The following is a 25,875-nucleotide window of genomic DNA, read 5'->3' as shown; positions in this document are numbered from 1 at the left end:
AAGATTACTTGAAGATTAGTAATGTGTTGAAGACTCATAATCAATGTGAATAGAATAACAATACTTGTCTCAAAAATAGAAAAATAGAAAAACTACAGTATTATTATTCTTGTGAGAACAAGAAAATGTTAACTCACTTGCAGCATATTCAAGTTCTAGTTTAATTTGTATTTTGTAAGTAATGGTAAAACTTATCATAAATTTGCAAGACTTAATATTTATTTATTTATTTATTGAAGTTGTTATTCATCTGACATCTGTTTGTCTTAATGAAAAAAAAAAAAAAACATAAAAATCTAGCTCAATGACAATCTACGGATAAAACTAATCAAAGGCAAATGAAAATCAAAAGCAGTAAAGGCTTCGTTGAGCGCATCAGCAGAAGCACGAAGAGGTTCATTCATGCCATACAAACGATTGCGAGGCACGAGCTGAAGAAAGTTGCGTTGTCTTATTACTCGTTCAGGTGCATATATATTCAATTGCCTTAGTAACTCCGGAGAGTCGATATCACCAACGATCAGCTTAGCCGCAAAAACAGCTTGCACTCTACGTCTTCTCTGCTCCAACGTTTCGATTCCCAGCAACCGACAGCGATCCTCGTAGGCAGGCAGGTTTAGAGGATCTCGCCAGGGAAGATGTCGAAGTGCGTACCGAAGGAATCTGCGTTGTACTGACTCCAATCTTGCGATCCAACAACTTTGGTTCGGACGCCAGACAACAACGCTGAATTCCAAAATGGAACGGACTAACGAGCAATACAGTGCTTTTAAACATAAAGGGTCGCGGAAGTCATCAGAAAGCTTGAAAATAAATCCAAGCTGCCGGTTTGCCTTCGCGATCACGTCATTGTAGTGTGGCTTGAAATTCATTTCCTGGTCAATAGTGATGCCCAAATCTTTAACCTGATCCACTCGGTTGAGAACTGTATCACAAATCCGGTAATCCGGCATAATATATCAATAAGCATGATTATTTTATTCGCCTCTCCATGAAATTTCAAATGAAGAGTAAGTTTCAGTCATAACAACTCTCAATTCATTCAATAAAAATCTTTGGGGAATATACTCATACTTTTGAAGGAAAGCTTTTAGAACAAGTAGAAGTATATATTTTATACACAGTGTTAAGCTGTTATCTGTTTATCGTCGAATGAGTATGATTTGATATCAACAATTTTGATGACATCGTGTATATCATGCACCTTTCAGTCGCTAGAACTTGTCGAGGTAGTGAAATTTCATTTTATTTTTTAATTAAAGGGAACGAATTTTCTATTTCAAACTACAATTTATATTGCATTTCGAAAAGAATTTATTGCTCAATGCAAATTTAAGGTGTTTTGGACTGATTCAGAACTAAACATTAAATACATTAAAAACTACCGAAAAACTAAACATTACATGTACTTTTCAATGAGTGAGAAAAGTTACGTCTTCTCGGTGAGAAACGAACTCATGACTCCCTGTTCACTAGTTAGGGCGCACACAACGAGAGGACTCATTGACGGGCCCTACACAACGAGAGGACTCATTGACGCAGAAGTTAACCTGAATTCGATTGCAGCTCAATTATAACGTGGTCCACTTTCGCAAAGTCCTCTCGTCTTTCGTCCATGAGTAGATGAATAGACCTACTGTGCGCACTACCACCACTTTGGGAGATACATTGAGGCTACCTTGCATACCCTACCGTGATTCCATAGCTGTCACTGGTGGTAAAAGGATAAACTAAAAATAAACCAAATAGACTAATAGTCACCAGAACAATCGACCAGCTTACGGACGAAGAAAGTTCCGTTGCGGCTTGTTGTCCCTCCTACAATCGCTCCGATATGGTGGACAGATGAATGGTCCATTGCGACCTGTAAGAGAGGTGGTTCCACTTCACCTGCGCAAGGGTGTCACCTGCGCACTACAGCACGGACTGGAATCCACCAGATCAACTACATCCAGCACTAATTCGGCAAGAAGGCGGCTCGAGCTTCTTCGGCTAGAGGAAGAAAAAGAACTGCAGGAGAAATTAGGGAGCCGGATCCTATTCTTGGCACTTTTGATTCATTTCGGCAGTGGGGGGTTTTGAAAGCTTCTAAGCTCATATTCAACCACAATATGCGTCGCATTGAAATGCTGTTGGTTCTCACGCAATTGGCGGAAGCTTGGGTGGCGGTACGTCCCTAGGCTGAAATTCTCAAAAAGTTCGTAGCAGCTACTGATCCGTACGACCGTAATAATATCACTTCGTGGAGTGTACTCGTGTCTCAAGCCGTGCAAGACACCGCGAATTCAGTTCTGAATCTTCCTTCATCGCAACCAAGAACGTCTAGCACACCGCTACAAGGAAGACAATTGCCTCGTACCGACGACGTAGCAGCAAGCATATCTTACCCCGAGACACAGAAAAGTAGGTCGGTCAGTGGTGTTTGATATTAACATACGTATCTCCACCCCACATCGGCGAAATATCTAGGGAGAATTCAGAGCGAGAAATTCTGCAACTTCAACTATAATTGGTCAACCTCAATCGAAATTCACCCAGTTCCTGACAGCAGCAACGTTTCGACAGCAATAACTAGCCCAAGTAATACGGTAGGTACAGGTATGTCAAACTTGCATCGCCCGTTTCGAGTAGATCAGGAAATAGGTAGACAGGCGGACACTGCCTAGTGTTAGTTTCGCATCACAGTGTACCACACAGAATACCGTTCCTAGTTCTAGGTTATTTCTTCCTTGGAATCCGACGGTTTCGTCGAACTACTTGTAATCTTACAAGCCAGGAGCGTACAGCAGTGGAAGGCAAAGGCCTTCGACAAGGAACTTTTCGTCGAAGGACTTCGTGTTGACAGCGATATGGGATGGTACACCCCCGGTGGTCAAAAAAGTCGAAATTTAGCGTGACATAAGCTAAATTTCGACTTTTTTGACCACCGGGGGAGTTTTTTGTATGAGTCCTTCGAAAATTTTGTAAGTCTTGTCACGCTTGGCTTGAACACCTCGCCCCCCCCCCCCCTTGGAGCGTGACGTAATTTGTGCAAGACCCCAATCCCGGATTCCGATGCGGTGGAGCTGAAAAGGGCGATGGTCAGGGCGTGTGACATAACAATTCCAAGAAAACAGAAGCCATCAAACAAACTGGCGTCCCGTATACTGGTGGAACGAGGCCCTCTGCACTCTTCGCACCGCTTGTCTTGAAGCCAGAAGACGATATCAGAGAGCGATACACGAGAAAGGCCGAGAAGAGCGGAGATTTGTGTTCCAGCAAGCCAGAACGGCTTTCAAACGTGAGAAACCGAGCCGTTGATGCTAATCCTTGGGGGGATGCCTACCGAGTAATAATGGCGAAAATCAAAGGCCCGTCGACGCCGGCCGAAACATGTGCGGGCAAACTGAAAGTCATCGTCGAGAGTCTATTCCCAAAGCATGACTCTGGGGATGGCCACATCATATGTCAATGGAGAGGTAGGAAATGCCGAAGGTCGTCAGATCTCCATCGAGGAGCTTTTAGAAACTGTGAAAGCGCTGAAGCTGAACAAGGCCCCGCGTCCTGGACGGAATCCTCAACGTGATACTCAAAGCAGCGGTCCTTGCGTATCCAGATATAGTAAGGAAGGTTATGCAGAAAAGCCTGAAAGAAGGTCAATTTCCAGAAATATGGAAAATTCAGAAACTGGTACTGTTGCCGAAGCCAGGAAAACCACTCGGGGATCCTGGATCATATAGGCCTATATGTTTACTGGATACACTCGGTAAACTCTTCGAACGGGTTATCCTCAGCAGGGTGATGAAATACACAGAGAGCGAGAACGCGTTATCAGAAAGGCAGTTTGGATTCCACAAAGGAAGGTCGACGATGGACGCAATTCGAACAGTGCTGGAGAGGGCCGTAAAAGCATTGAAACGAAAGCGTAGAGGAGATCGTTACTGTGCCGTGGTCACGATAGATGTGAAGAACGCGTTCAACAGCGCCATCTGGGAGGCCATTGCCACAGCGCTGCACAGAATGCGGGTTCCCGACTACTTGTCCCAGATTTTGAAGAGCTAGTTCCAAAACCGTGTACTGAGATATGAAACCAATGCCGACTCGAAGGAGTTAAGAATAACGGCTAGAGTCCCACAAGGTTCCATACTGGGACCAACGCTGTGGAATGCAATGTATGACGGGCTCATTACGCTGGAGCTACCCAAGGGAGTCGAGATGACGTCGTCCTAACGGAAAAAGGTGAGACACAGGAGGAAGTAGAAATGCTAACAACGGAGGCAATTGGTCTGGTCAAAGATTGGATGGAGGGAGTCAAGCTGAAGATAGCCCACCACAAAACGGAGGTGCTACTAGTCAGCAACTGCAAAGCAGTCATGCACGGTGAGATCACTGTTTGGGGGCATGCCAATGCATCACAGCGAAAGCTGAAACACCTGGGCGTTATGCTAGACGATCGGCTGAACTTCAATATTCACGTCGATTATGCATGCGAGAAGGCGGCGAAGGCGAACAATGCGCTCACAAGACTTATGCCCAACATAGGTGACCCTAGAAGCGCTACTAAGATACGGTGCGCCAGCCTGGGGCGCGGTGCTATAAACTAAGCGGAATCGGAATAAGTTAAACAGTACGTTCCGACACATCACCATGCAAGTGGTGAGCGTGTACAGGACCATATAGTCGCAGGCGGCATGCGCAATCGCTGGGATGATCCCGATCTGCATCATCCTGTCTAAAGTCGAGTGTTATCAACGAAGAGAAACCTGACAGGCGATGAAGTTGGCAAAAATTCGTTCGCTGGCTGAGTGGTAGCAAGAATGGGATACCTCCGAGAAAAGAAGTCCCACAGGCTCATTCCGAATCTATCGACCTTGGTGAACAGGTAACACGGAGAACTGAACTTTCACCTGACACAGTTCTTGTCAGGTCATGGCTACTTCAAGCAGTATTTGCATCGATTCGGCCATGCTCTTCACCATTCTGTCCTGAGTGTATGGAGATTGAAGAAACGCCATAACATGTTGCCTTCGACTACCCGAGGTTCAACATACATGATGAAGGCTGCATTTGGTGAGTACTTCAGCGTAGAAGGTGTGGTACACGGAATGATAAGCGATCCCGATCTTTGGAATATGTAGTGGTGCAAATAATGTCTGGCTTACAGCGCGACTGGCGAGCAGAGCAGCGAAACGAGACGCAGAGAGCAGCGCTTGACGTTGGGTCGTCGGAGCGCTAATGAACCAGAAACCATCCTCCCACCGGAATTGTCGGACCGACCTCGGCACTCGACAAGTCAGTCTGTTGATGAGAGGAGACCATCGGGCGCGATCGGAGTAGGCTAGATCCTCCGTTGGGGACTAGACCTAGTAGAACGAGCGTAACGTAGTATCGGTAATAAGTCGCCGAGGCGCCTGTAAACCGGAAGTCACCCTCCAACTGGAATTGCAGAACCGACCCAGACACTTGGCCGACCGCCATCGAGTCGGAGTAGGCTAGATCCTCCGCCTGGGACAAGCTGAGTAGATCGTGAAACAGCACCGGCAAATGGTCATCAGGTCCACTGTGAACCATAATTTTCCCTCCACTGGAATCGCCGGACCGACCTCGGAATCTGCCCGGATAGCATCGGTTCGGAAGATCTTCCGCCACCGGGGAAATCTTCGTCGGAGTAGTATAGATCCACCGTCGGGAGCTATTCTGAGTAGTCCGAGCGTATCACCGGATTGAGTCGTCGGAGCGCCAGTGAACCGAAAGCCATCCTCCAACCGTAATCTCTGGGCCGACTTCGGCACTCTACCGGCCAACAACGGAGTATGAACAACGCGTAACGATAACAATTTCGGGAGATATTCCGCCGTCGAGGTACTCTCCATCGGAGTAGGATAGCTTCACCGTCGAGGACTATACCGAGTAGTATTGATCACAACGAACCGCCGGCTTTGGGTCGTCGGGGCGCTTGCGAACAGGATGTCACCCCTCAACCGGTATCGCAAGACCGACCTTGGCATCTAACCGGTTCGCCCTTTGAGCATGACGAGCAGAAAAATGGAGTCGAGCGCACCAACAAAACACAGTAGCATCTATCAAAAAAGTCTCATATGGCCCAGGCGTGTGGTCGGCCCCAAAATGTGAGGGACGTTGAAGAGACAAATTGCAGCCAGATCGAATAGAGCAAGAGGTGACAAAAAGGCGTAGAGTCATCAACAAGCTCTCTGCCTCCTGAAGTAATACCAGGAGGTAGTTCCAGGGGGAAATTGGACTATTGCGATCGACTGGGCTGCAGTCAATTCCACTTTTTCGATCGATTCACCGTAGATCTCCAGCATAATATCGTCTGCAAAGCCAACGATGCCCACACCCGCCGCGAATTTTAATCTCAACACCTCGTCGTACATGACATTCCATAACACCGGACCCAGGATGGAACCTTGCGGGACTCCTGAGGTTATGTGAAAGCACTTCCGACCCACCTCTGTGTCATAGACCAATACCCGATTCTGGAAGTAACTTCCGAGAATCTTGTACAGGTACTCGGGTATCCCCAGACGTAGGAGCGCATCAGCAATAGCCGCCCGACTGGCACTATTAAATGCGTTCCTTACATCCAGAGTCACTACTGCGCAGTAGCGAATACCCCTCCTCTTACGCTGGAGTGCTATCTCAGCGGTTTTCTTAACCGTCAGAATAGCGTCTACGGTGGACCTCCCTTTCCGGAAGGCGAACTGGTTGCTTGAGAGACCATTTACACCCTCGGTGTACCTCAACAGTCTGTTGCGGATGATCTTCTCGAGCACCTTCCCCACTGTGTCAATCAAGCATATTGGTCTATACGCCGACGGGTCACCGGGTGGTTTCCCCGCCTTTGGCAATAGTACCAGGCTCTGCCTCTTCCACACATCTGGAAATACTCCCTCGTCCAGGCATATCTGCATAGCAGATCTGAACATACCGGGAGCCTCCAAGATTGCGACTTTGAAGGCCAGGTTTGGAACTCCGTCCAGGCCTGGTGCCTTCCCCATGCTTAGGGATTTTGCAATCCCTACAAGTTCCTCATCGGTTACCCTATCCTCATCGCCAGCCCCAATTCCCGGCTGTCCTACAAAAGGAGGCCATGGGCTAGCGTTGTGGCGCGGAAAGAGCCCCTCGATGATCCCCTCCAGCATCTGTGGAGATTGCTCCGTAGGAACAATTGCACCTCTTGTCTTCGCCATAACAATCCTGTAGGCATCACCCCACGGGTTCGCGTTGGCACTCTGACAGAGTCCCTCAAAGCAGTCTTCAAAGCCTTCGCAGCGTGGAACTACACGTGTTTGTCGACGCGAGCGAAACAGCGTACCTATTTCAGCATTGTCGACCGCGGGCAAGTACGATGTACACATCTTTCCGCCAAAACTAAAGTAGTCCCTCACAAACCAATCTCAGTTCCTCGATTAGAGTTGCAGACTTCAATGATTGGAGTTCGTTTGAAGTCAGTACAAGACACATTACCAATAACACGTCGTTTGGTTTGGGGCGACTCTAAAGCGATGCAGTCGTGGATTCGTTCAAACCAGCGGAAATACCGACAATTTGAGGCCTCTGTACGTGAAATTCTGAGCGAGACAAGAGTGGCAATGGGGTCCAAAACGATTCAACGTTTCGAATAGGGCCACGAAATGGGGCGAAGGATCAAACTTTCAAGCTGATAGCTGATGGTTTGTAGGTCCTGAATTCCTATACGAGAACAAATCTGAATAACCAATCTAAGGGTTTTCGCCAGCGGGTATCCCGGAAGAATTGCGATCGGTTCACACTCACCATCAAGCGGCTCTAGAATCTTTGGTACAATATCATCGTTTCTCCATCGCTTGTATATTGCAATGACGACGTCCTTGTGGCGGAATCCCATCTCTTGAACGTTGACCAGTCTTTAACATTAGGATTACACCCGTTGCATGTCAAGCACAGTACGTCTTTGACATCTGTCTTTGTTTTTTTTTCTATCTTTATTAACTAGCCCTGGGCTAGTTCATCTCGGGACCAACGGGTTTACTTCCCTTCCGAAGGAAGTCGTCACTGAAATTTTTAGTGACTATCTCGGGGATGGGATTCGATCCCAGGTCCTCGGCGTGAGAGGCGTGTGTTCTAACCACTACACCAGGTTCGTCCCCTCTGATATCTGTCTTCTTGGACTAAACTTCTTATTTCAATGGCTTTTACCCTGTCCCAGTAATCATTATGAAAAAAAGAACCCAGACTGGCATTCGTCGGAAAGTGCTTTCTCAAGAAGGTTTTTTGTTGCCGGAATTCCCCAGGTAGATTCTCCAACAATTCATATTTTTCAGTTAACGATCGGTTGCTTAATAATCATACCCATCAGGTGAAGTATAATCATGCTCATTCACTAGCTAAATTTTTCCGTTGGGTATCCGTTCGAATCTTTTAATTTCAAATGGAAATACCAGAGATAATTCCTAATCCAATGTTGTCGCAAGTAATTTCAGTTCCTCCTCTCTTCTTTCTATGGGTAATCGTGCTTTTTTTTTTAAATCTAAAGGAAATACCCCTGCTTTTGCCAATTTTTATTCCATCTCTTCATCAACGAAGCAAAATCTAATCAAGAATGAAAAAAAAAATATTAGGAATTCCAGTATTTTTTGGGAACACCTTTATTTTAATTATTCGGAGTTTTTAGATTTTAATAATAATAACTCCAAAATTTGTGATGGATGTTCAACATATGTACAAACATATTGAACACTTGCTTCATAGAAGGCTCAGAAGACGTTACCCATTCTTCTACATCTTCTTCTTGGAATTGCGTTCTCACTGGAATAGAGCCTGCTTCTCAGCTTAGTATTTTTATGAGCACTTCCACAGTTATGAACTGAGAGCTTCCTTTGCCAATGTTGCCATTTTCACTTTCGTATATCATGTGGCAGGTACGATGATTCTCTATGCCCAGGGAAGTCAAGGAAATTTCCATTATAAAAAGATCCTGGACCGACCAGGAATTGAACCCAGACACCTTCAGCATGGCTTTGCTTTGTAGCCGCGGACTCTAACCACTCGGCTAAGGAAGGTCCCATTATGTTTATGAATTCTTTTTACTTTCTAGCAGTGTTCTCTCTTCGAATATAGACAAATCAAAGAAAATACAAACACACAGCTTTCTAATTTGCCAAATAAAAAAGTTGTGTGTTTTAATTTTCATCGATTTGTTGATTTGAGAGGACTGCTTTTTTCAGTTTTAACTTTTGTACCATTTGTATTTGGGGCTTAACCTAACAATGTTTCTCATATTTGTTTAACATAGTTACAAATTTTTATTATCAAACAGCAGCAACAACAACAGCGTACCTACAAAGCAGCAACAATGAAATGATTGAAATGTTGTAATACAACACAGTAAACTGCTTTCCTCGACGAAACTTCTAAAGTACCCTTTGAAACTTTGCATCGCTTGCTCGGAACGGTGATAATCTTCATCATATATCACAAGGTTGAATTATCATCGTCCTACAGACATATCTTTTCAGCTTGGTTCACGCTGCTTTAAAAACGATATATTTAATTATGAACGCCACTGCATGATTCTCATACCCCAAATCATACATTCTGCAAAACTCCCAAAGTTAAAGTGTGAATCCAGCTGATCATAGTTTGCTCCTCTCCTAGATAGTGACGATGATGACATTACGCACATCCGAACAAGCAAAGATAAGAGGAAGTAATCATTAATCAAACATTACGCCAGTCATGCCATCAGCATACATGGGGCGCGTTCACAGAATGCCGTGAAAAAAAAAACAGTGTGCGTTCTAGATGACCTTGTGGATGATGATGTTTCGCCATTTTTCATATTACTCAGAAAACCTCAATGATATACATACTAACCGGACTCGTTCCACTGTATTTTTTGCTCAATCGTTTTATCGGTGACGGTTTTTTGGCGTTCCCTGCCGTTCATTTGCTGCAATGGGGAACAACTCATCCGATTTTTTGATTACACATCGTAGGGAGCAGGTGAAATGGAGTGCTTTCCTCCCGTTTTTTGTTTATAGTTACATTTTTGAGTTACTGCACATATATTGGTTTTGAACTTTGTATCACAATGTTTTGTGTTTTGATCGATGTTCTAGCGTTGTTTTTGAAGGATTTAGCAAACAAATTACTGTTGATTTTTAAACCAATTCTAATAGATCTTTAGCACATAATTTTAAGTAGGATATTTTTCTTTCAATTATCCTTTAATTTTATTTCGCCGGCATTTTTCGGCATTCGCCGCTCAGATATGTGGAAAAGTGTCTTTGATAAAGCATACATTATCCGGGGTCGTGTCCCCTCCGCGAAGCATGTGATATCTCACAACATTGAAATACGGCCAATCGAACACAACATGCTCCGCTGTTTCATCCACACCAGCACAGGTCACATTCACACAGGCACGTCAGGTGGAAGCGATTGGTTTTCCTGTTAGATGGATCCACCTACCTTTAGTGAAGTTATCCCATATCTGCAGTTGCCTCTTTACAAACTTGGCGTACACCTTTGATACCTATTTGGTTGAAGCATTGAACATCTTGCTTGATGATGAGCCCGATGTTCGTCATCTCGGTTATGATGCACATGGTCTCTTTAGAAACCGTTCGCTATGCACTTGCTACTCTTAAGCACATGATCCTATACGTGCTTTCTAACCGCTTGAGGCCTCTGTGCGTTCTATGCGCTTTTGACCAGATTGGTCATCCATACCTTAGTATGAAGAGGGTATCGGTACCAATGGTTGTAATGTAACGAAATTTGCTTTTTTGGTGGATAGATCGCCTCTAGTTTTGTCGATTTGCCAAATTCCAGCTTATTATTTTATCAAAAAGTCATAACTACTGGAACACATGTACCAATAGTGACTCAAGCGATTTTATGCTAAACAAATAATGTCATCACTCTTTTTTCATTTTTTCCATGTAGTAAAGTTTGAAATATTTCTGTTTATGCCAAAAGATCTCTGTTTAGACTTTTCGTTATTTTGTTATGATTTTTTATAGTTCAGGTAGCCCACTAATGGCACCGGCACCCTAGTAGGGGTTGAAATCTATTTGTTAACGCCAAACGATCTCTGTTGAACTTAGGTTCAACGAAAGTTCCGAAATTATAATTCTCCGTCACGGAAATGAATTAAAACGCACGTAATCCACTCATTTGATAACAACCTGTTGCAGTAAAATGAGTGATAACAGTAGACAGAAAACAACAAAGCATACGCTAGATAGAGTTTACAGTTAATAAGTAATTTAATGATACGAATTGCCAGTGAACTTAGAACTTAAAAACTACAAATACCGATTAGGATATCGTCGTTGCCAGCTGTAGCTGTAGCTGTACCATAGCAGCATAGCCATACCATCTACATACCCCATAGTGAGATCAAGATCGATCTAATTGCCCGATCCCGTGAACGCAAAACTCGCCCGACTCAGTTAGTGACCGTAGCGAAGATCATTGAGGAGACTAAACGTAAGTTCATTATCATCTTAATGCACATCTATAGACAGCTATATTTTATTATGCTGCGACCGGTGTCAGGGGTTCGCAAGGTTGTTAATACGGATCAGTCTGAACAAAACGAAATTGCATGAATTAAAGATTCACACTGATTGAGAATTCCCTAAATGTAGTGTAGTAATAGATTTTTGTATGTCCTTTATAGGAAAATTATATTCTCCCATTCATCAACGGATTACGTGCGTTTTAATTCATTTCCGTGACGGAGAATTATAATTTCGGAACTTTCGTTGAACCTAAGTTCAACATCACAATCTCTGTTAAGGCTTTTCATTAATAAGTTATGGTTTTTTATTGCTTAGATGATCTACTATTGGCACCGGCACTCTAGTGTCACGCTTGCCAGGACCTCACGTTTGCTGGAAATTACAACAGAGCTGTTAGACATCATCCTCGAATGCGGGATGTCTTTAGCTTGACTCCATCAGGACGCCGTCATCAGCAAAGTCGATGATCTCGATGCCCATTGGTAGCTCCAGTGATAAAACCCCGTCATACATCCTATTGAACAGCGTTGGACCCAGTATTGACCCTTGCGGAACTCCCGATGTTACTCTTAACTCCTTTCGGCCAGCGTCGGTTGCATGCACCAATACCCGATTCTCGACGTAGCTCTGCAGAATCTATTTTATTTATTTTATTTATTTATTTATTTCGTCAACCGACGTAGACTAGTACATTTTACATATACATATTTTTGTTTCATTTCTTAATACTAAAATTATGAAATTTATAAAAAATATTGAAAAAGAAGAGCCCGACTTGGTTTATGGGTTTTGGTGTTGGATTTATGGATGACCGATGAAAGAATGTCTTCGGCTAACTCTTCGGCTAATGTTTTGTCGGCTTGCGATGAGTTTTTTCCAGTGCTGCTCTCGATAGTTTCGACAGCAGATGAGACAGACTTAACTTCCTGCAATATTTCCTTCGATAAGAATAAGATTACTGCATGTTTATGTTCCGTCGTCGTTGATGCTTCTGCTATTGCTGCAAATGCAGCTGATTTGGCTAATGAGGCCAATTCATTTCTGACCTCGTCAATTATTATTGGAAGTGGGTCAGTAGTGGTTGGAGGCTCCGTTGGCGTGATTGCATTTGCTGCTACTTCTGCTGCTGAATTGACTGCCTTTTCAATAGCCAATGCAGAATCGTCAAAAAAGTTTTTAATTTTTTGTGACATTTTTGTATTTGATATGTTGATGTCGGTGATTGCTGAAGTCACGCGTGAGTCACACGACACCATGTGCTGGTCGAGTGCATTGCGTATGCTTGCGTTGTTTTTGTTGGACAAAGCCAACGATTCGTTTACTTCATTGAGCAGGTGCTCAATGCTTTCAAATAATACTGACACTAAGCTGAATTTATTTAGGTCAGCAGCAATACGCTGATTGGTGTCGTTTTGTGAGCGCACCGCTTCAAGAAGTTTTTCTTGTTGATGAAGCAGCTTCCGCACATCGGCCTCCTTCATAAGGATGTCCTGGCAGTCGGCACACATTGGTACCATAAACGCGGTAATAATGTGCTCCCGATGTCTTTGGACTCCAATACAGGCAGCGTGGTATTTTTTGTCGCAATAAGTACACCTCCATAGAAGGTTGTCGTCGTTGACGCTGCAAGACTTCACTCCGCAAGGCATGTTTGATATATGACCACACTACACACACGGGGGTAAAAAAAAAAGTTACTTCGCTACGCTCGCGTCGCGGGTAAAAAAAAAAGTTTAATTGCAATTACTGGCTAAGCACGAGAAGCGCGCAGAGCTATGTTGTCAAAAGTAGAAAATAAATATATACAATTGAAATACGGACTGACAGGTACGCGCGCGGGCCCGGGGTCAGAAGTCTAGTTGTAAAATATTTACAAGAGCGCTATGAAAGCGCGTCCGAACTCAAAGGTGGTTCGTCACAGAATCCGGCACAGGAAGTCACATTCTATGCAGCGCTGTGGTGATGGCCTCCCAACTGGCGCTTTTGAACGCGTTCTTAACGTCTATAGTAGCTACGGCGCAAAAACGATTTCCTCTTTGTTTTTGCCTCGATGCCTTCTCGGCCCACTCCAGTACCGGCTGGATTGCGTCTACCGTCGACTTTTCCTTCCAAACTGCATTTCTGAAAATCCGTTCTCGCTGTCCGTACATTTAGCCACCCTGTTAAGGATGACCCGGGTTTGCCCAGTATATCCAGCAAGCATATAGGCTTATTTGTTGATGGATCACAGGATTGTTTCCCTGGCTTCGGTGGCAGCACCAGATTCTGGATCTTCCATATATCTGGGAATTGACCGTCGTCCAGGCATTTTGCATCACCTTACGAAACATATCCGAGTGCGCTACGTTCGCCGCTTTAAGTGCCACATTCGGAATTTCATCCGATGCGGGGGCTTTTTTCACCTTCAATGCTTTCGCTGCAGCTACAAGCTCGTCATTGGAGACCTGACGGTCTTCGGCGTTTGCTTCTTTCTCGTTGACATACGGTGTAAATGGCCACGGTGGCAGATCATGTGTTGGAAAGAGGCCCTCGATAATAATCCTCAGCTTTCCAGCACGCGTTTCAACCAGCATTTATGGACTCTTGACTTTCACCATGACCACTCAATAAGTGTCCCCCAGGGGTTGGCGTCAGCTGCTAGGCACAGTTCCTTGTATCACTCAGACTTGCTCAGCGTTATCTCGCGTTTGAACACAGCTCTGGCTGCTTGGAATACGACCTTTCGTTCCTCTTTGACTTCTACGTTCCTTGCTCTTTGGCAACGCCTCCTGCCTTTAAGGCAAGCAGCGCGGAGGATGTTGAGTGCTTCATTCCATCAGTACGCGGGACGTCGATTGTTGCGGGGCTCCCGTTTTCGTGGCATCGTTGTATCACCTGCCCATGCCATCGCTGTTGTCAGTTTTACCGCATCCAAGTTCAGGGCATCGCTTTCGGTGCAAAAGCCTTCGTCTTCCACTGCTGGTCGCCATTTATGTTCCTCTGCACTGCCGCAGTGTTCCGCTGGTCAATCCTGTAGCGTATCGCCTGGTGATCTCTATGGATGTACTCTTCGCTTACACTCCGGTTGATGTTGCCCGCCAGTGATGGGCTATAACATTTTAGGTTGATGATTGAAACCCGCCCGTCTTTCCGAAATGTGCTTACGGTGCCGAATAAATTCTTCGAGCGTCTATCTTTAAGGCAAATAGCAGGAGCAAAAGTAGATTCCGTTAATTTTGGGGATCATGAACCCCGCGTTTGAGCTGTCAACCACTTCCTGAATAAGAAACCTACGACTTGTATCAGCGCTGTGCCTGTGCTATCGACCACCCAATTGGCGTTATTGAGTGGTGTTCGATACGGTTCAGCTATTATCGCAACGTCGCATTTACTTTCTGTTCTCGACTGCCACAACAGTTGCTGTGCGGTGTCGCAGTGATTTAAGTTGATCTGCATTATCTCCGTTACTGTTGGGCTGCGATCCTTAACTCTGCCTTCTTCGTGACTTGCGAATAATGGTTTGAGGATTTTGACAACCAAGCTGTCACTACGCTTCGACTCAACTGCTGGCAAGTGAACGCAGCTGTCCGCCTTCATCGGACAGTGGCGTTGTGCCGCCAACATCCCCCGACCCGTAATGCTGGTCAATGGTCTCCGTTTGTCCTGCTTTACCAAAACTCTGTTGTGAACACTTATCTCGGATGTCCAAGATCGCATTCTTCGAAGTAGGTCTCCGTAGAACTCCCGTTGGAGTCTTGACGTAGGCCAGAACTCATCCAATAGTCTCCTCATTAACGCAATTGTTCGCAGAGCATCCGGCTGCTCCATGCGTGGCTCTGGACGCTGCGTCACTCCTTGAGAGCTGGGCAGGAGAAAATGATTAGGAGATAAAGCTTCCTGTGAATCATTCTCCAAAGGCATGAAGGTAAGCGGGCGTGTATTGACTACACCTTCGATTTCATCCATCAGTTTCAACAATGTCTCATCGTCAGGGTTTCTGGTAATCGACAGTGCAGTGAAAGCAACCTTTACGGAGCGAACCAGTCGCTCCCAAGATCTACCTACTCATATGCGGGGTGAAGATGGATTGAAAACCCACTTTGCGGTGGCATTGGTGAACACTGCTGACAGCTTCTCGTTCATCTGATTCAACTGTTCTTGTAGCTCGCTGCTGGGATCCAAGAAGTTCGTCCCGTTGTTACTTGAAATTTCCAGCCGTGAACCGCGGCGTACTATAAAGAGTCGATTAACCATCTTTCATGAATTCGTAGAGAGCGACTGTACGACCTCTAAATGCACTGCCCGAATGGTGAGGCACAAGGCCACCCAGCTCTTTACCAATGAAAGGCCAACTTTAACTTTAATCGGATCCAAATAGTCCAAACCAACGTACGAAAATGGTCGAACGGAAGGGCTCAACCTTGCATCCGGTAGAGGCGCTGTTAGAGGAACAGAAGGCTATGCTTTCTTCAATTTGCGATGCATACAAAATTTCACAACTTTTCGCACCTGTGTTCGCAATGATGGAACGTGGAACCGCTGCCTCACTTCATTGACGATGGTTTCGTTGTTTCCAAGAAGATAGGTTCTCTGAAACCAATCCAACAAAAGGTTTGTCAGTGGATAGTTTTTTAGTAGAACAATCGGGAACTGGACATCGAACGCTGCATCAAGTCGAGAGTCCATACGGATCACACCGTGCTCATCCATACATGGCGATAATTTGTAGATGCGGCTCGTATTCATCAGTTTCACTGTCCAATTGTCATCGGCTGTCTTCTTTAACATAGCCCCTTCATCAGGAAAAACGTTCTCTTGAGCTAAACGCCACAGGCTGTTCTGAGCTTTGTTCAGTTCATCTCGGGTAAGGTGACCAACATTCGGTGCCAGTCCTAATAGTTTTCTACCAAAGTTGCCAACCAGACGATGAATGTAGGCAATGGCACACCTCGAAAAGCGGCTCCAATCGACCAAGAAATTTTGCTGCTGTACGTGCTGTATTAGGCAAGGCTTCTGCTCATCCGGGGTTTCAACATTTGTGGGTTGATCCGGCCAGAATTCTTGTTGTTCTTTGAGGAACTGCGGCCCAGTAAACCAGCGACTTTCCGGATCGAGACTTGGACCTCTTCCCCTTTTTGTAGCTTCGTCGACGACATTTTGTTTCGTAGGGATCCAAATCCACTTCTCGGCACTCGTTTTGGACAAAATTTCTCCAATTCTACAGGCCACGAACTGGCGGTAGCGACGATGGTCGGAATTGATCCATGCAAGGACCGTCTTGGAGTCGGTCCAGATAAACCTCTGCTTGATGGGAAAATTGTGTCTTGCACATAGTGATTTCAATAACCTACAACCGATGATCGCCTTCTGAAGTTCGAATCTTAGAAACGACAGCGATTTCATTGGTGACACCATTGATTTTGCGCCAACCAGCACTGTGTGAAACATTCCACGAATCTTCGCCCAACAATATGCGACGCAGGCATAAGCTGTCTCACTGGCGTCAACAAAAATGTGGAGCTGTAGATCCTCTATTTCTGATGAAACTACGCCAGGAAAATACGCTCACGGAAGGCTCCAGCGCTCTTGTAATTCTTCTCCAACAGTATCATCCCAAGCGGCCTTCGTTCTCCAGATGTCCTAGTTTATTACACGGCCAATGAAAAAAAATGAGAGAGTAATCCCAGTGGATCGTACTGACTCATAACGCAGCGAAGAATGTTCCTCTTGGTGGGAGTAATTGTCGACAAATCCAATGCGGCTGCATAGACGAAAATGTCCGACTTGGGGTCCCAAAACATGTCAAGAACTCTCTCCGTTTGACTGGTTTTATCGGCATCAACTGCCATCTGACGGCAATCGCTTGTTGCCTCGCAGAACCTTAGAAGAATTGGACAACTAGTTCTGGATGGTGAAACCGCCTCTTGAATGGATTGTCCTCACCTCTTCTGCCACACGGCATGCTTCGTCATCACCGTCGAAGCTGTCCAGATAATCGTCGATGTAATGTCGACGCTCGATGGCCTCGGCTCCTCTCGGGTACTCTACCGCATGTATCCTTGCGTTGAGGTTCTTAAAGTACTGCGCCGTGCATGGTAAACTAGTGGAACCAAACTTAGCTACATCCATGATGGATACCATAGGCTTCTCGGTTGGGGTTTCTCGATACAAGAGCCACTTGCCGTTCTCGAAACCCATACAAAACAGCTGTTAACGGCACGATGAGGTCCGGACCCTTTATCAGTATACTGTCCAAAGAGATTCCGTTCACCTTTGCTGCCGCATCCCAAACGAGACAGATCTTGCTGGGCTTCTTGGGGTTCTGCACCACACTCAGTGGGAGATACCAGACTCTGTGTGGTTCCACCGAATTTAGTTCCTTTTCCACAGCTTCTCCTGGTATTCACCAATTTGGTATCGAACACTTTCTTTGATTTTAGAGTTCGCCTTCAGCCGTCGTTCGCAGCACTATAGCCATCGAACTGTCATGGGGTAGCTATCAGAGAACTCCACATGTGTATACCGTCTTAACAGCCCGTCTCAAGTCTTATTCCGACTCTTCTGATTGTTTGCTTGAGAATTGTTCTGACACCCTTCTATTCTTCAGATGTTTATCCATTGTCTGCTGAAACTACAACGCTTTAAACGGTGAAGTACTGATTTACCAGGTCGTGCAGTTTTCCATCATCTCCGCATTCAAATATAATTTATTTTATTAAGTTGGTGTTACATCAATTAATTTGATAAAACCTCGTTAACGATGTTACGCCAATTTAATCGGTCCATGGCTGTGTCTCTCCAACTCCGATTTTGGCCCACGTTCTCCAGATCTTGTTGCACCTGATCAAGCCACCTCGCTCGCTGTGCTCCCCGCCTTCTTGTGCCAACCGGATTCGACGCGAATACCATCTTTGCAGGATTGTTGTCCGGTAGTCTTGCAACATGCCCTGCCCAGCGCACCCTTCCGGCTTTCGCAACCTCCTGGATACTGGGTTTGCCGTAGAGCCTAGCGAGCTCGTGGTTCATTCTCCGCCGCCACACACCGTTCTCCTGCACTCCGCCAAAGATCGTCCTAAGCACCCTTCGTTCGAACACTCCCAGTGCTTGTAGGTCCTCTTTCAGCATGGTCTATGCTACATTAGGGCGATTCATATTTTAAAAATGTTTGAAAGTCCAATCTCCCATATGCTCCTTATCATCCTTACCATAAAAATAGTGTTCTGTGAAATTTTCAGCTTTCTAGGTGGTGATTTAAAGGTGGCCCAAAGGCAATATAGGTTTATATGGAAATTACTATGGAGAATTTTTGAGAAATGTTCCAAACACGCTAGTACTGTAATGTAAGTAGAAACTTATCATACCATATTGAAAACTCATTCTTCAAACCCTAATGAAGGATGTTGCTACATGTCCATAGAGGACCACCGGTCTTATAAGCGTTTTGTACATGGTACATTTGGTGCGGGGTGAATCTTTCTCGACCGCAGCTTCTTCTGGAGCCCATAGTAGGCGCGATTTCCACTGATGATGCGTCTTCGTATCTCACAACTAACGTTGTTATCAGCCCTTAACAAGGATCCGAGGTAGACGAACTCGTCGACCACCTCGAAAGTATCCCCGTCTATCGTAACACTGTTTCCTAGGCGGGTTCTGTCGCGCTCGGTTCCGCCTATCAGCATGTACCGTAATTCGGGGGCAAATTGATCACTATTTCGCAACTTTTTGTCATGTTTTTCTTTGGAATTCAAATTTTGTCAAATTTGGCTGGATCTTGTGAAAATGAACCCGGCACTCCGCATGACACCTTCTAGCGCGATGTTGAACAGCAGGCACGAAAGTCCATCACCCTGTCGGAGTCCCCGGCGAGATTCGAACGAACTGAAATCTTCACGCTATTCTGCACACCGTCCATCGTTGCTCTTATTAGTCTTGTGAGCTTCCCGGGAAAGTTGTACTCGTCCATGATTTTCCATACCTCTTCGCGGTCGATGCTATCATAAGCCGCCTTAACATCGATGAACAGGTGATGCGTTGGAACTTGGTATTCACGGCATTTCTGGAGGATTTGCCGTACAGTGAAGATTTGGTCCGTCGTCGAGCGGCCGTTGATGAAACCAGCTTGATAGCTTCTCACAAACTCATTTGTTATTGGTGATAGACGACGAAAGATAATCTGGAATAGCACTTTGTAGGCGGCATTCAGGATAGTGATCGCACGATAGTTTTCACATTCCAGTTTGTCGCCCTTCTTGTAGATGGGGCATATGACCCCCACTCCTGGCTTCCACTCCTCCGGCAGCTGTTCCGTTTCCCAGATTCTGATAATCAGCCGGTGCAGACAGGCGGCCAACCTCTCCGGGCCCATTTTTATGAGTTCAGCTCCAATACCATCCTTACCAGCGGCCTTGTTATTCTTGAGCTGTTTGAATGGCATCCTTAACTTCCCTCAATGTGGGGGCAGGTTGGTTTCCTTCATCCGCCGTGCTGACGTAATCACTTCCTCCACTGTCGTGACCCTCTGCGCCTATGTTCTCTGTGTCATTCAGGTGTTCATCGTAGTGCTACTTCCCCCTTTCAATCACCTCACGTCCGACCGTTAAGATTCCTTATCCCTTCGCTCGCGACACTTTTCGGGATGCGTTAAGCTTCTCTTAGAACTTTCGCGTTTATTGTGAACGATGTAGCTGCTCCATTTCTTCACATTCCGCTTCTTCCAGGCGGCGCTTTTTACCCGGAGTAGGCGGGTTTGCTGCCTTCGTTTTCTACTATATCGCTCCACGTTTTGTCGCGTTCCTTGCTGCAGCATTGCAGCCCGCGCTGCATCCTTCTCCTCCAAAACCTGCCTGCATTCTCGAACCAATCGTTACATGTCCTCCTTTGCACGTACCCGACGATGCTCTCGGCTGCGTTGTTGATGGCTGCTTTTATGTTACTCCAGCAGTCCTCAAGAGGGGCTTCGTCAAGCTCGCCCTCTTCCGGCAACACTACCTCGAGATGCTGCGCGTATGCGGCGGCGACGTTTGGTTGGGCCAATCGCGCTGCGCGTAAAATGTGTCCATGTCATCATCAGTGCTTCGGGAGTGAGGGCTATGCACGTTTATGATGCTACAGTTGAAGAACCGGCCTTTGAGCCTCAACTTGCACATTCTTTCGTTGATCGGCCACCATCCGATCACCCGCCTTTGCATATCACACATCACTGTAAAAGCTGTTCCCAGCTCACGTGTTTCCGCAGTTCTGGTAGATGGTATGATTACCTCTAAACGTTCATACCATCAAACCGGTCCAGCACACCTCCTACAGCGCTACGATGTCGAATCCGCGGATCTTCAGTACATCGTGTGCTTCCGATGAAGTTGAGAGATTTGCAGTTCCACGTACCGAGTTTCCAATCGCTAGTCCATTTCCGTCGCTGTGGTCTTTGCCGATTGTTCCGGTCCGTATTCTCTCGTTGACGTTCCTGTGTTGATGTGTTTTTGCAGTTGGCTTGCAGGGCCACACCAACCCCCTTGATTTCCGGAGGACCATTCCCCGTAAATGTTCGGAGGACCATAGTGCGCAGTTTATATGGGAACAGACGTTGTTGTGAGCCGCTCCTAACATGGAGTACAGACGCTAAAGGTTTGCTGAACGAAAGCTAAAGCAAACCCCCCCTTCTCTGTCAGCATACGACCAAAGATCTTCCCTAAGGTTACTCGTACCCCGGCCAGTACCACGAGGGGGTAGGGATAGGAGTTGCTGGGCAAGAGGCTAAGGACCACACAATGGGGTCTTTTTTATTCCTGTAGGTACGCGAGGTACCAATGGTACGCCATGCCCAGCCACTTACCGTGCCATTTACATATGTGGAAGTTGAAGCTGCTATTCTGCATCCCTTGCTGAACCGGACCATATACCCGACTAGAGGCTTGTAACAAAAATATAATAAAATTTTATCAGAATATGATATGCATATCATATTATGATATAATTTTGTTAGGCTCCGTTATCCTCAGGACATATTAAAACAAAAATATAACATAATGTGTTTTACTTCCCTTTAAGATATTTTTTTGTTAATTTTTAACAACTTTGTAACAAAATTAAATGGATACTTATGCATTTCAATAATATACAATATTATCCTATATCGAATAGTATTATAATTTTGATACTTTGTATCAAACATTATAACTTGGTTTGATATGTTTTTGATAGAATTCAAACACATTTTGTTATGTTTATGTTATTATTCATACACTTTTTGTTATAATTTAAGTTATTTTAACAACATCCTGCATCAAGTTTGTAACAAAATATGTTCGAAAAAACCTTATAACATAATAACATGTGCTGATATAATTTTGTTATGTACCCTTAGTCGGGTACCGCCCATCCAAGTCAAGTCCTTGCTGCGACTGGCTCACCTGTCTTCTCTTCACGGAGTTGCTTGGTGGCAGTTAGATGGGCATGTTCGTCTCCAATTAAAATTCCCGGAATCACTCTCCATAATCCTTGACTGGTAACTTCTGAAGGTGCTGATAACGTGTTCACCGTACCGAAGTGTGTGTTTAGGCAGCGTCAAGGATTTAACAGTGTGGACTTATAGCAAACATCAGCTCTAATCCCTGCAATCTCTATCTAAACCTGATGGGAATCATCTTCGTCGCGGCTGACGTTGCCTGCCCAAGTCAAACAAAGTCGCCTCTTAAAACCCTATAACATCGAGCTCGTCAGCAATCCACTTCTCCAAAAGCGTAACTGAAGATCCTTCGTCAATAAAGGCGAACGTGTTGATGCTTTTTCCGTTACCAAATAGTGTAATCCGCAAAACACGGAAGAGTGTTGTACTCTGGCCATGTCGATGCGTATTCACACCAGTGGGATGATTCGAAACAATTGTCGGAGTAGCTGGAACGCGGTTTGCCGGGTTACTAACTGAGCTCGTCGAAGGTGCTGTAGAACTCGAGTGAAGCAGTGGATGATGGCGAAGTTGACACCCTTGAATCTCGCAGCGTGATTGAGAACGACACGGTTTTCATCCATGTTTGCCGAGACAGACTCGACAAGGTTGATGTGTGCGAACTGTTTTCCACTTTTTTTCACTTTTCAACCGCTTGAAAACGTCGGACTCCTTCACTTTGTGATTCAAATCACTGCAGATCAAACATCGCACACCAAAGGCCGCACTCTTCGTTGGCTTCACTGTTTCTGTAACCGACGATGCTGAGGGATGGACGTTGCCTTGTCTGGCCCGCCGCCGATGAAACCAGGTTCCTCATGTACACACCGAAGACTGGCAGACCTACTAGAGGAAACTGCCGTTCGTACGCTGCCCAGCCCAATTTCAGATGCGCTGGAAGCTTGTCGACCAGTTCCTGCAAAAGAACAGAATTCAAAAGATGAACCATTTTTCCTGCTGCCGCCAGGTAATCGCAAAAGTTCTGCACTGCCATGCCGAACGTCACTAGCGTCTTCAGGTTATCGGCCTTTGGTGCAGGAACATCTTGAACTTTAGGAGCGAGAAGAAAGTCTGCTCCGGACGCCCATACAGAAGATTGAAGGTTTGCATAACCTATGGTACTGCCTGCCCTCTGCAGTACAATAGGTTATGCAAGACGGCTACGGTTTTCTACTTCACTGTAACCGCATGCGGAAAGCTCGTCACCGGGTCGCTTCAAGGGACTGACGTTGTTGACGTGATGGGTGTTGACGAACCAGGTTGACATCTTTCGCCATCGAGTAGATAAACGTGAATACAACCAAACCTCTTTTTACGCCCCTGACTGGGGGAGCGCATAAAGAATTAAAGCGTAAAAAGAGGGAGCGTAAGTTGGAATTTGGAGCGTAAAAATAATTAGAAGCGTAAAAAATCTTTTCATTTGTTCTCTTTTGTGAAGAGATGGGGTTCTCAGTAAGAAGGACTGTTGCTCCTCAAGCAGTTTGAGGTTACGGTTCAATCGCTCTGCCGTCGGGTCTAAAGAACACGGTCTACCCATCCCGGAGACAGTGGTGAAACACGATTGTCGAGAACCTTGTCCACCTGTTGATCCTGGTTCCGGTGCATTAGCCACAGTCCCAGTAACACAACTCGAGCACTTCCAATGTTCTTCCTTCCTTCCGTCATCCAATCCCAGGCAGCCGTAGTGAAACCAGCCACCGCATCCACCTTCGCATTTGACCATGTCGTCAATATTATTTGCCAAGGTACAGCTCCGACAATCGAAACGGCTTGTTTCCGACGTTATGTGCTCACCAGTCGTCGATAACCAACAACATTCTTTTCAGAAATGTTAGGGGTAGTTTTGGACCTCGTTGTTTTGCAGCATGTCTTTTAGGGGTTAGACTGAGCTCAAAAACTGTACTTCATATTACTTATGATAAAAAACATTGAGGATTTTGATAATCAAGCTGTCACCACGCTTCGACTCAACTGCTGCCAAGTGAACGCAGCTGTTGAGTCTGTCGCACTGGACAGTGGCGTAGTGCCCCCAACAGATATTTGATTATCGATTATGCCCAAGATCCCTGTAGAATTTCGAAGTTTTCAATAATATTGTTAGGATTTCCAGTGGGTCTTTCGGGCCTTAAGCGAGATCCTCAGGATTCTCAATGGATCCTGGGATCACCAATATAATTCTAGGCATTCATTTAACTTTATAAACATCTGCACCGAAATTGAAGCTGAATTGAAATAAACAAAAGAAGAAGCTTATTTGTGAGTTCTAAGTAATTACACCACGTGACGCATTTATGGATATCGATGGCCACATGAGCCTCGTGAGACGCAGATTGAGCACTGCTGGCTTATATCATCCCTGAAATTGCCTTATTTTTATTATCAGTTCCTGTCTAGCCTGGATGGCGCCTTACGATTTTTTTATTCCGATATCTATTTTTGATCTACGTATTGCAAACAATTTAGTTTTTTCTTGAAATAAGATTACAGCACATTTTTCCTAGTTTTTTAATTGTTTGTCGATCTCTTTTTTTAATGTTCGTTGTTAGAATTTTTGCATTTTGATGTGCAGACTTTTTGTGTAGTATGTTTGCATGAAGTCCAAACAGCCTTTTTGTCGAGTAGTTTATAGAATTTCGTTCCAATTTCTCTTTTGGATTTATGATTACTTAAGATCGAACTAATATACTCTCTCTCTGCTTTTCCTCCATCAACCCCGTGGAACCGAAGGTCGAGTTTTACTCCCAACCCGAGCGACTACGACAACCTATCGCCGGCGTTTGTAGACGATGCGACGGCACTAGCGACGGCAGCGGATTTCGAACAGCATCAACAGCAGCAGCAGCATCCTCTTCCTTCGGCAGCTGGGGAGCTCCCGGTCTACAGTCCACGTGGGGTTCTGCGCCACCCCGAGTTACCGCACTACACTGGCGCCGCTTTCGGGAACCGTCCGCGAATGTACGCCGGAGGACTACCCGAGGAGTACTTGGACAGTTCCAGTGAAACGTCGGCCCGACCCTCGAACCCCTTCTACACGGAGGACGAGTTTCGCTGCGCTGCCAGACTACGTAAGTTGCTCTACTACCTTAAGAAACAGTACTACCTGGACAATAAGTACATACAGTCCGTATACGGGCGCAACCCTGTAAGATATTAAATGTCACACATATTTAGGCACGGGACTCGGACCGGTTTATGGTTTACGCATATGTTAGGCAGGAAGAAACAAGCTGACACAGGACAATAATCTATCGCTCGGTTTTTTGGCGACAAAAGACCGCAGCTGCTTGTAATGTAGAATCTTTTTAACTATAGGAATATTCAAGGTGACGTTTCGGATATCATCTTCAACAGTGAGAAAACTGATCGTTAAACAAGTGGGTTTGAATCTAATTATACATATTGGATGGACTATGTCGAGCGAGAAATAAATACAGAACCCCCTCTTAAGTGTTTGTAAGCATTTATACTGTATTAAAGTGTAAATTTAGGTAATGAAATACTGGAATTTTAAGATGTATTTATCAAACGCAAATATGATGCCAAGTTCTAACAGCAAATAGGGCCTAGTGCAAGCTGAACCTGGTTATATCAGGAACATGATAGGGCTCCCTCTTGATCAGCTTCCTCTCAGCGACGCAACAAGAACGGTACATATGGAACAGAAAAATAAGAATAAAAAAAACAAACAGATATCTCTATTCCCCATATCCTTTCCTTCATATCAAGTAGACAACCGAGAAAAACTGAACATTTTTTCTACAGTTTAAGCCACTACCAAGCACGTTGAATCTTCCTCTTCCCCGTTTTCGACTAAACCTATTGTATGAAATTTTATCCTCGTACATTTATAGACTTTACAGAGTTAAAATAGTGTGCTGTCAAACAGTGAATGGAGAAGGGAAAAATTATTAACTAAACAGATTAACTAATGAAACCAAGCTAATA

The 25,875-nt window shown here is 45.2% G+C and overlaps 1 protein-coding gene across 4 annotated transcripts in view; it reads left to right on the top strand.

Moving 5' to 3' along the window:
• The window catches only part of LOC5565029, a 142,784-nt gene extending 117,180 nt beyond the window's left edge, over positions 1-25,604 (top strand). For 2 of the 4 annotated variants that reach the window (XM_021851158.1, XM_021851157.1), the window contains 2 exons: positions 9,978-9,984; positions 24,658-25,604. In XM_021851158.1, the coding sequence (XP_021706850.1) occupies positions 9,978-9,984; positions 24,658-25,084 (434 nt within the window). In that variant the 3' untranslated portion in view covers positions 25,085-25,604. The remainder of the gene's footprint in view (positions 1-9,977; positions 9,985-24,657) is intronic. The other 2 variants (XM_021851155.1, XM_021851156.1) reach the window with 2 other exon arrangements.
• Positions 25,605-25,875: the final 271 nt, after the last annotated feature.

The sequence above is a fragment of the Aedes aegypti genome, chromosome 3 (assembly GCF_002204515.2).
Source record: "Aedes aegypti strain LVP_AGWG chromosome 3, AaegL5.0 Primary Assembly, whole genome shotgun sequence".
Classification (NCBI taxonomy): Eukaryota; Metazoa; Arthropoda; class Insecta; order Diptera; family Culicidae; genus Aedes; species Aedes aegypti.
Note: the sequence above shows the minus strand (reverse complement) of the source record. Positions and strands in the feature narration are given on the sequence as shown.